Source organism: Salvelinus sp. IW2-2015, unplaced genomic scaffold (assembly GCF_002910315.2).
Source record: "Salvelinus sp. IW2-2015 unplaced genomic scaffold, ASM291031v2 Un_scaffold2941, whole genome shotgun sequence".
Lineage (NCBI taxonomy): Eukaryota > Metazoa > Chordata > Actinopteri > Salmoniformes > Salmonidae > Salvelinus > Salvelinus sp. IW2-2015.
Window position 1 is genome coordinate 32491 of NW_019944236.1, and position 11883 is coordinate 44373.

The window sequence follows — 11883 nt, forward strand, 5'->3', positions numbered from 1 at the left end:
GCCTGCTATAGCAAGGCCAACCTCTCCGATTGGCCTGCTATAGCAAGGCCAACCTCTCCGATTGGCCTGCTATAGCAAGGCCAACCTCTCCGATTGGCCTGCTATAGCAAGGCCAACCTCTCCGATTGGCCTGCTATAGCAAGGCCAACCTCTCCGATTGGCCTGCTATAGCAAGGCCAACCTCTCCGATTGGCCTGCTATAGCAAGGCCAACCTCTCCGATTGGCCTGCTATGCAAGGCCAACTCTCCGATTGGCCTGCTATAGCAAGGCCAACCTCTCCGATTGGCCTGCTATAGCAAGGCCAACCTCTCCGATTGGCCTGCTATAGCAAGGCCAACCTCTCCGATTGGCCTGCTATAGCAAGGCCAACCTCTCCGATTGGCCTGCTATAGCAAGGCCAACCTCTCCGATTGGCCTGCTATAGCAAGGCCAACCTCTCCGATTGGCCTGCTATAGCAAGGCCAACCTCTCCCGATTGGCCTGCTATAGCAAGGCCAACCTCTCCGATTGGCCTGCTATAGCAAGGCCAACCTCTCCGATTGGCCTGCTATAGCAAGGCCAACCTCTCCGATTGGCCTGCTATAGCAAGGCCAACCTCTGAATAAAGCTAAAGCCTAAAAGGTGTGTGTAGAAAAGCTGAAACAACCAGCAGTCCAGAAGCTACCCAGTGTTGCCTGCCTAGTCAGTCTAGCGAGTCAGGAATTGGCAGGCTCCCCTTTCTGCGAGCACGTGATTGCAGCCTGTTGAATAGTGCGCACTYCTGAAGTTCCCTTTGGCTTTGCACTGCTGCTGCTGAGCACAACCCAGGCAGACTGTATACTGTAGCTCTCCGCCCGTCCTCCTAATAACTCCCATGGGAGGGAATCATCAGGGTGTGCCTGACTGAACTTCAGAGAGAGGACAACATCTCCTAACATGGAGGAGAATGAGAGTGAAGACAGGTAGGCAATGACTATGAAAGTTAGTGCTGATTCTTGGCTATTGAGCCTCATGTGCCTGCTATCGTTGAAAAGTTGGGGACTTGAGAGCGAGGTGTTTGTTCTTTCATTTGGCACCTGTAATTATAGCTCCTTCCACTAAATCTGGAAGGTGTAATTTGGGAACAATTATTTTCTTCTCATTTAAGAGAGGGGCTGTCTACTCGACAGTGTGCCCCTGTCTGTGACTCACCACCCACAGTCTTGTTATTTGTGAGGCAGTGTGTTGTCTTTTGGAAGCTGTAGCAGTCTAGCGACGAGGCATGCTCTGCATCTAAATCCGTCAAGGTGAATGCACCGTTGATTTACAGTCAAAGAGCCAACAGGGAAGAGCCACTTTGATGTCACTGGACGGGCTCCAGATGAAAGGAAGTAGGTCGTGGGCTCTCCGGCAGGGCACACGGACAGCTATTCTGATAAGGTCACTGTGCCAGGGTGCCCTGCTGCCCGCCACAGCTGCCACCTCTCTTTAGATCCCACAGAATTGTAATAAAAACGTATGGCGTTATCCTAGTCCCTCACTAGCCCAAGCCCAAAGACCTCATCCAATTTCCAAATGTTTTCCGTGGTATTCGCTGGGATGGCATTGCTTCTTGTTTTTCTTTTTTCTCTCAAAATGAGCGAGGGGGGTGAGGGAGGAGCATTCCTCTCTGAGTTGTGTAATGTGAGAGGAGCTGGCTGGCATGAAGACCTGATGCTAGGGCTCTGCCCCCCCCCTCCCCACTACTCTCTGAGACTCTCTTCGAACACATCGGTTGCCTAGAGACCCACTGTGGGATACATGGTAACGGCAGGGAAAGGTCATCCAAACCTTTTTGAGAAGTTATTCATACCCTACGGTGGAGGTGGTAGGGGGGCTCCAGTGGATGAGGCCAGAATGGTGAGGGTGTTCTAGAACACTCTACCGGAGCGTATCTTCTTCCCTCTGCTAGGCACTTGATTGGTCAGCTTGGTGTCTCTGGCTGTGGTGGGAGTGTGGTTTCTTTCTGCAGAGTTGTTTGGTGTTGGGTTGTAATAACGGGCTAAAGGTCAGCTGTGATGTCATCCCTTGAGTGATGCAAGTGTCATTATGAGAGCAGTGTGGAAGCCTCTGGTTGTTCTTGCTGAACTCAGCAAATATAACMAGACAAAATCTTGCCAATGCACTTATCTCCATTCATGCTGTCTTAATGGAGGGGCTGTGTTGCTGAATTTTGTGTTGCTATTATGCAATTGCACATGCAAACATTCGGAGTGAGCAGGCTTTGGAAAAACTGTCCCCCTCCCAGTACTTTTCCATCGTTCTCTTGAGAAATGGCACCATGGTGTAAAGCCTTCCAGTACGAGCACAAATACAGCAGTGAAGCCGCTGACGCTTCTGTCTTGTGTTTATGAAGAAAATATTTAATCAGAAGGATAAAAACAGGAGAATATCTGCCCGTTATTAGGCTAGCCTGTATAGTGAAGAGTTTGTTACCACAGGTGTGTGTGTGTGTGTGTGTGTGTGTGCAGCTTGTTCAGAACTACTGGAAAGGTCACCTTTTCTTTTCACTATGCAAATCAATCAGCCAATCGGCAGCCTCCAGTCAATTGTTGACATGGTCTTTTTATATCACTATGCAGACTGGACTTTCTCATCCAACAGGATTACATGAAAATACACCTACATTTATTTAGGCCCAGTGTCATWTTATTTGAATTGACATCCCCTCATAGCCACTTACCTCGTTGACCTAACTGAAATCACATTATGTCATGTCCGTGGTGAAATTGATTACCATAGGACACTTTGACCTTTCACACTACTCTTTGCATTAACAATATAGTTAGAACCTTTACRGTTGTTGTTTAATATTTTAGATKATGTTGTGTGGGTGTGAGCATCAAAACGACGTTCACTAAGTAGGTTGATCAAGCTTTGATAATATGCTAATGTTGTCTTTCTCCTCTTTTGAATGTCTCTGTCCAGGTATGGCCTCACAAGTCTGGATCTACCCACCACACATTTATCAAATCCAGACTAGTGCCTTTTGCAGCGTGAAGAAAGTCAAAGTGGAGCCCAGCAGCTGTGTGTACCATGAGAGAGCCCAACCGCGGACTTCTCTGAACGGCAGAACCCTTGGCATAGCGCACCCGATCAGACTCGCTCCCTCCTTTGCAACCCGAGACTCTGCAGCGGGCGAGAGAACGTGTGGCGGTGGGCAGGAGTTCCCTGTACAGACGGTGGCCGTGCGTGGGGTACGGAGAAAGCAGAACGGAACAGGCCCGGCGGAGGCCCAGCGGCCCCAGGACACAGTGCCAGTCCCCAGGCAGGGCAAGGGGCAGGAGCAGACGGACAGAGACGGGGGAGGCAGCGGTAGTGGAGCGACAGGAGGAGGGGGAAGTGGGGAGGAAGGTAGAGGAGAAAGAGGTAGGAAGGAAGAGACAGAAGGTGACTGGGAAGAGGGCGATTGTGGAGGTTTGAACTTGGCCGACAGCGCTCAGCGATGTGGGCTGAAACGTAAGAGCGAGGAGCTTGATAACCGCGGGAGCACCATGCAGATAGTGGAGGACCTGTCCATGTTGCCAGCCATGATGCAAACGACCAATGGGGGGAATCCAGCTGGGTTGCCCGCGCCCACGGCTGTAGGGGGCGGAGGAGGACCCCCAACCAAACAGGGAGCGGCGGGCGGAGCAGGAGGGGGTGACGGGGACTACCAGCTGGTGCAGCACGAGGTCCTGTGCTCCATGAAGAACACGTACGAGGTGCTGGACTTCCTGGGCCGCGGCACCTTCGGACAGGTGGTAAAGTGCTGGAAGAGGGGTACTGGGGAGGTGGTGGCGGTGAAGATCCTGAAGAACCACCCGTCATACGCACGCCAGGGCCAGATCGAGGTGGGCATTCTAGCCCGACTGAGCGGGGAGAACGCGGATCAGCACAACCTGGTGCGGGCCTTCGAGTGCTTCCAGCACCGCAGCCACACCTGCCTGGTGTTTGAGATGCTGGAGCAGAACCTCTATGACTTCCTCAAGCAGAACAAGTTCAGCCCGCTGCCGCTGAAGGTGATCCGGCCCGTGCTGCAGCAGGTGGCCACGGCCCTGAAGAAGTTGAAGACCATGGGTCTRATCCACGCGGACCTAAAGCCGGAGAACATTATGCTGGTGGACCCTGTCAGGCAGCCCTACAGGGTGAAGGTGATAGACTTTGGCTCAGCCAGCCACGTGTCCAAGGCTGTGTGCTCCACATACCTCCAGTCCCGGTACTACAGGTCAGTGTCCACGGAGGTTGGGGATGGAGGGTTACACATTCAATGCTGGGTTGTTTGTGTACAATACAGGCTGTCTATAATAAGTCAGTGAGTCAGCGCAGGAGAGGCCAGGATTATCAAATTCTGACAGTAAATCCTTAAAGTTCAAGAGTAATGACATATATCCTCCCTAATATGCTGGAGCTTCTGGTAGGGAGCTGAGATCATCTTGAAATCTAATTCTCTGGTGTCCACATATAGGCTACCATGAGGTAGGGCTGCACAATGAATCGATTTTATATCGAAATCGCAATACGGACATGTTCAATATCCGTATCACATGCAATATTTTGAAATGCCACTCAGCCGTGTGTAACATCCGTTTTTAAAGTTTACTCCTGTTTTTCTCCTGCGGCTGCTTTCCACACACACCAAGGCTCGCCCTGTCACTCAAGGATCGCAGTTCCTCCTCTTACATCCACTAAGTTTGTACTCTGTTCTGTTAGGTCAAATGCAGTCAACCGATTGTTCCAAACAAGAACGATGCTGCGGTCCACTTTATTTTTTWAAATAAATAATGATTTTTCTATGATTCTAACAGTATATCACAAGCCAAATCACAATCGCAATAATACAATTATTTTTGTTGTTTTGCCCATATCGTGCAGCCCTACCATGACAAAAAAACGCCCTTCTGAGGTCAGGCAAGGATGTCTTCTCTATTGCCTAACATCCTGCGCGTTCAGCCGCATACCACGACCTGTGAAAAAATGTGACCCCACAGCATTACTGGCAGGGGGTAGCCCGCTCACGTCCCCTCAGCCTGGGAAAGGAAACAGTGTTCTGAAAACAGACTGCAACACAATGAGGCGGGAAAAAATCAACTGTCTGTATGAGTTTGTTAACATCTCACACATTGTTATCAGTCCTGGTGAGGCTGGGTTAGCTGGAGGCTGGGTTAGGGCTGGAGGCTGGGTTAGGCTGGAGGCTGGGTTAGGCTGGAGGCTGGTTAGGCTGCGAGGCTGGGTTAGGCTGGAGGCTGGGTTAGGCTGGAGGCTGGGTTACTGGAGGCTGGGTTAGGCTGAAGGCTGGTTAGGCTGGAGCTGGGTAGGCTTGAGGCTGGGTTAGGATGGAGGCTGGGTTAGGCTGGAGGCTGGGTTAGGCTGGGGCTGGGTTTAGGATGGAGGCTGGGTAGTGTGGAGCGCTGGGTTAGGCTTGAGGCTGGTTAGGATGGAGGCTGGGTTAGGCTGGAGGCTGGGTTAGGCTGGAGGCTGGAGGCTGGGTTAGGCTGGAGGCTGGGTTAGGCTTGAGGCTGGGTTAGGCTTGAGGCTGGGTTAGGCTTGAGCCGTCACCAGTCTGTAGGATTTGTCAAGATGTCATGGTGAACAAGGAACTGCCTGTAGGCAAATATTTGAAGTGTAAGCCTTAATGCACAGGCCTATGCTTATACCCGTTTGATTAAATATCTGAAAGGCCCACTGCATCTGTACACTATGTGTGTTTCCTTGGAAGGAAATGTGATTGTTGTGTAAAGAGCGTTAGGTCATGTTGCATACAGACCATGCTAACCATCTGAGGATGAACAACTTCTCTCTCAGCCCAACACCTCCCGAGTCTGAACTCTGTTACCAACCCTGCTGCGTAACATGGCAGCCTATCTGGTATGTTTATTCTGAGAATAATGTTTCTTCTGCTCTTGGACAGGCGAACGGAAAACTCACCAGAAGAATTACACTTGGCAGCACCCTATGGGCGCCGGTAGTTTTMGTTTTTGAGAAACGGGGCCCTGAAATGATATGAACTGTTACGTAATGGTCTGGACAGGAATGACCCAGTTTAGTGTCAGTCTGTGGTTTCTACCTCATAGCTGCTGTGCTGGCAKGCTATTTGTGTGRTGAGGAGGATGTTTAGTGAAGCCTCAACCCCATTCAGTACTCAGTTCCTGAGAGGTCTCATCGGAGGAAGAACATGCAGGATGACTTGTTTTTGTGACCGGAAAATACATTTGTCCTCCTTAAATAGAAAGCACTGCACTGTCTCTCAGAACATCTCATAGGGGCAGCTAGGCCTATTTAGTGATTCACATACATTATATATAGGGGGGGGATGGTTTGACTGKTAAACAGCACAGAGGTCTGTCTTGTAAAATGTCATGATGGAGTTCTAATGTAATGACTCTAATGGTTCTGTCATAGCTGGCTGCACCATATAATGTCATAACCTTGCATTAGCCACCGTGAGCTTCCAGCTGCTCTGCTACCAGATCCTGTTATGTGTGGTGGTGGTGAATGATGTCACCCTGATGAAGGCTTTAATGACGAAACCACTCGGTTTAGGAAGCACCTTTTTTACTGAACCTGAAAAGGCCTGATTATCACAGACTCGCTTTCTCCTTCAATTCATACACCTTGGTCGGTCWGTGAGGTAGGAGCCTATTCTTTTCCCCTTGTTGTGGTAGCACAGGTCTGCCTTGGTGGAGGACCTGGCAGCTCTCCTGTTTTCCACTGCCTCAGAAGAGCATCATCAGGCAGCCTTACTGCACCAGGATGGATGTTTCTAATTACCCAGTTCTAATTAAAGTCTCTGCTCTGGTTCTGGGGGGAGGAGGGGAGAGGGAATGGGCACGTGTGCACTGCAGCCATGTCCTCAGTAAGTGGGCATAACACAGGCTAGGCTTCTCTGTTGTCTGCTTCGCTAGTGGTTTGCTATTTGACATGTTTATTGAACAGACCAACACCCAAGAAGGAGGCTTTCATTTTTGCAAGCCGTTGTTACTTTTATGCTGTCACTTTTACATGTCAATTGAGATTGTGTCTGTACCACAACACAGACGTGAAGTCCTGTGCGTGTTTTAATTTGCACTTTAAAATCCCTTGATCCCGTGTATCTTTCTCAGCCCTGGGTCTTCTGCTGGCTCTCACAGAGACGAGGTCAGCCACTAGGGACTGACTCGCACGGCTCAAATTCATGTGCGTCATCTCATTCCAATTCCAGCTTTTTGCTGCATGTCTTCTCAAGGCATGTTGGAGAGGCTTGAAGTCAACACACACACACACACACACACACACACACACACACACACACACACACACACACACACACACACACACATTATAGAAATAGCATGTTGTAGACCTATCATCAGTTCAGAGTAGTTTGTCTGGTACAGTGTCCAGCATCGTTGTCTGATAATTCAGTAGAGCCACAACAAGCCCATCCACAGCACAGTGACTCAAGTTCATTGACACACCTGGTATCCAGAGGARCCGGGACAGCCAGACAGCAGTGTCTGTTTGTGTCCCAGAGATCAACAGTCTGTCAGCTTTTCCCTTGGTGAAAATGTCAGGAATGTCCTGGGGAATCTTGGAGAGCTCTAGGGTGTATTCATTACACCGATTGTTGCAAAACATTTCATTTACTCCAAACAAAAAAACGTTTTGCAATGAAAACGAGAGTTTCTATTGGACAAATTCCGGTATGTCCCTCCCCGTTTCATTCCGTTTGCTCTGTTTGATTCCGTTTGGTTCTTAAACAGTAAACGTTTTCCATTGCAAGACATAATGAATAYACCCCTGCTGTGTATCCTGCTCTAAACACACAGAGCTTCCAGGTTTTTAGGGATCATACATGTATGCTTCCAGAGTTTGATACATGTTCCTAAAGCCCCATGGGAGTTGGAKTCTACTGTACTTGTTGTCTGTATTGCAGACTTGGCACCTGGTACATAATATGTTGTCGTTCCGTAGGTGTGGGYGCCTAATCCCCACATGCCCCTGCTGCTCCCTCTCTGATTAAATCTGATGACACAGTCTGTCTGAGCCCATACCAGCCTCTTACTGCCCTAGACTAGACTCCAGTAGTCTGTGCGGCATTACTTTGCATTCGGCTGTTAAGATGATGCAATTTGATTGGTTCCCCGGTAAGCTCCTCCCCTGCCCTCAGAGCCTATCATCCTACTCCAGGCAGYTGTTTTTGAGACTCTCCCTGTTGATATCTGATTGGTGTTSACTCCGGTCAGTCATTTCATTTTGAACAWMAACAGCCCAGCCACTTGACTTCTGAAAACGATGTGCAAGTGATGATGTCCTAGGTCAATCTTTTGAATGGGCTTGACCATTCTATCATCAAATTCATGAAAACGCAGTCATTTAAGATACAGTATATATCAAATTATATTAGTGTTTGTGGAATTTACTTCTGCCAGATGCCTTTTATGAAGTTATGTTAAAGACCATCGCGCTTCGTTTTACGCCCATTTGAAACTCTTAAAAAAAGAAAAAGACTACAAAAATTAAACTACAATACTACTTCCTGGAAAGCGGTGCGTCACTTTCATACCGTATAGCCATTGAACAAACTGTATAAGCCAGACTCTGGGGTGGAGCGTGCAGAGTCAGTAATGAGACTCCAGTAAGTGTAGCTTCCTTTCCCTCTCAAGTCTCCTGGGCCTATGATGTGCTGACTGACTTTTCAAGTTATATAACAACTCTCTCATATCTTCCATCTTCAATTTCTGCATTTGTCACAGGGGTGGTGTTGGCAGAAGTTCYGTGGTATGATTCTCATTTTTATAGGCCCTGTACATATGACTAAAAGTGACGACGTCATTGATCTCTTACTGAGGAAAGTTTGTCTCCTCACAATTCACTGGGCTCGATCATCTGAGGAATGATGGTTGGGCTAGCTGAATGCATAATTCATGTGAGGTGCCAGGCCAGCAGACCACATATACGAGGACATATTGGGTGGTAAATTGTGCTAAAAGCCTCGGAACTCATCTTTGAGAGTACTCCCCTGCCCTCGTTTGATTAATGGTAGTCACTGGCTGAGTGAGCGGTTGAATTCCTCAAAGTGAGATGGAAGGAGTCGGGGATTAGTTTGTACTCCTAATGTTATRCCTTAGCGTCCGGGGGAGTACCTCTCCTTGGACTGGTTTAGACTCTAAAGCCAGCCTTTTAAACAGTAGTGTTACTACTTGTGAATTTGAGGTTTCTCTCTTTCTCTAAAGAACTGAGGTTTAGTTTGATGTATGAACAGAGGATGCAGTTTGATGGTCTCTCATTCAATTACGCGTTGCAAGTTCAGACCGAAAGTGAGGTGAATCGATCGGAAAGAGTCTGAACAGGCCTCCTTAAAATGTTCAGCTAAGTTGTGTCCATAGGGAATGGATGGATGCTGTTCGCCAGATAAATGCAGTTACATGGRATTGCTCTCGTGGAAGTGGACACCATCGGCTAGTCTGTCAGTGCCAGTATCACGTAGCYTAGCCTCAACGTGTGCTGATGTGGTATCATCTCAGAGACGAGACCTTCTGTTTGGCTCTCTCAGACGTTTAAAAAGAAAAAACTGACATATTTTCAAATGAGCCTAGTTGCTTGTTGTAGCCTATTCTGTGAGGTTATTCTCTTTTGTAGTTTTTGAGTCAAAGTCGCAACAACAAAAAGAAACACTTCCTAAGAGATGACAGTATTAGGCTGTTAGCTATGTCATTTAGATGTGGCCTAGTCTCTTAGTAATGTTTGGGTTGGTGGAAAAGGGAAGATACTGTAGAATGACTGTCACACGGCAGCTATATGTCTTAGTACAGGGGGATTTACATTTCATTTGAATAATTCATGCTTCCTGAACATATTRAAATGGGAGGCTTGGGTCTGGGTTATCCATTTCCCTCTCTGTATGCAGCGTCTGTAGATTCCTGCTCACTGAGSTGAGATGAGTTGCAGTCACCCGAGTTGAGACTGGCGTTCTTCAGAACACTAGAAAACTGCWTGTCATAGATKACTTGATTATTCAAATGGAATCTCTGTGAAGACTAGGCCTTTTTACTGCTGCTTCTCTGTAGGTGTGGTATCTCTGTGCAGCCTAGGCCTTTTTACTGCTGCTTCTCTGTAAGGTGATGGTATCTCTGTGCAGCTAGCTTTTTACTGCTGCTTCTCTCGTAGGTGTGGTATCTCTGTGCAGCCTAGGCTTTTTAACTGCTGCTTCTTGTAGGCGTGGTATCTCTGTGCAGCCTAGGCCTTTTTACTGCTGCTTCTCTGTAGGTGTGGTATCTCTGTGCAGCCTAGGCCTTTTTACTGCTGCTTCTCTGTAGTGTGGATCTCTGTGCAGCTAGGCCTTTTTACTGCTGCTTCTCTGTAGGTGTGGTATCTCTGTGCAGCCTAGGCCTTTTTACTGCTGCTTCTCTGTAGGTGTGGTCTCTGTGCACGCTAGGCCTTTTTACTGCTGCTTTCTGTAGGTGTGGTATCTCTGTGCAGCCTAGGCTTTTACTGCTGCTTCTCTGTAGGTGTGGCATCGTACTTTGGCTGCAGTCCACCACAGCTCTTTGTTTGACAAAAGTTAAGACGTGTTATGAGAGAAATTAAGTGTCTATTTCATCATACAATACCGTGAACTTTAGAATTTCACAAATGATAAAGAGCAGTACAACAAAGAAAGAATCATTTTTTAATTCGTTAACTACATCATGTATTTCTGGGTAAAGTAGTCCCATGCTTTAGTAGCCCTGCATACAGAGTTCATAGCAGTTCAGTATGAACGGGGAAGCTGCAGCAACGTGTCTGTAATAAAAAGGAGTGATGATCTCTCATGGTCTTGTCATTTGTCTTCTCTCTAGTTGTCCACCAGTAGCAGGCGTAACATTAGGAGTTTAGTTACATAATAGGTCTAAGTTTTGGACAGGTGTGTGCATTTCTGTAGACAGTGGATTTCTCTTGAATGAATAATTTAAACAAGAATTCTCAAGTTATATCCAGATGGTTGTACTAGGTATATAGATAGTGTGTACTCGGCTATAATCCAGATGGTGTGTACTCAGGCTATATCCAGATGTGTGTACTCAGGCTATATCCAGATGTGTGTATCAGGCTATATCCAGATGTGTGTACTCAGGCTAATTCCAGATGTGTGTACTCAGGCTATATCCAGTGTGTGTATCAGGCTATATCCGATGTGTGTACTCAGCTATATACGATGTAACTGAGAGAAATGAGTTGCAGTACATTCTACTTTGATCATCATTTCTGCTTCCTCTAGTCTGATAGGACAGTCTGGTTGACTCTCTTGGTGTGCATGTCAGCTGTAGAAGAGAAGCTACAACATCCTCTGTTATGCTCATTCTCTGCTTCCTCTAGTCTGATAGGACAGTCTGGTTGACCTCTTGGTGTGCATGTCAGCTGTAGAAGAGAAGCTCACAACATCCTCTGTTTAGCTCATCTCTCTGCTTTCTGACACACACAACCCAGCCTCACACACACACACACACATACACACACACACACACACCCTAACACACACAGGCCTCCTTTCACTCACTTCTGGTAAATGCACCATATGTTAGGAAGTGGCTCAAAAATAGAAACGGCTCACTGTAGCCCTACACTGTACTTTAGTGACTTTTGGCAGGAAGTTAAATACAGTGTGCAGCTGCTCTCTCCTCCATTTGCCAGTTCTACCCATCGACAGCATGGGTCGCCAAGTCATTCTCACCAGCCATTTTATCTTCAGATACAATTTTAGAGCAGTATATTGCYTACTTTCAATGGAGGACCACACAGAATGATGATAAGCCTAGCCCACCAGTGGTACTTTGTGTCGGAAGAGCTGGCTTAATGATGATTTCTATTCAACCTAATGGGGGATGTCATTTCACAAGGCAAGAGGGGCAGTGATATCATGTATGCCACGAACAAGGCACAATATT

General features: G+C 47.6%; 1 protein-coding gene across 1 annotated transcript in view; it reads left to right on the forward strand.

Moving 5' to 3' along the window:
- Positions 1–704: 704 nt before the first annotated feature.
- Positions 705–11883, forward strand: part of LOC112075022 (homeodomain-interacting protein kinase 3) — a 40063-nt gene continuing 28884 nt past the window's right edge. Inside the window, exons 1-2 of the mRNA XM_024142073.2 lie at positions 705–942; positions 2927–4205. Coding sequence (XP_023997841.2) covers positions 927–942; positions 2927–4205 — 1295 coding nt within the window. The 5' untranslated portion in view covers positions 705–926. The remainder of the gene's footprint in view (positions 943–2926; positions 4206–11883) is intronic.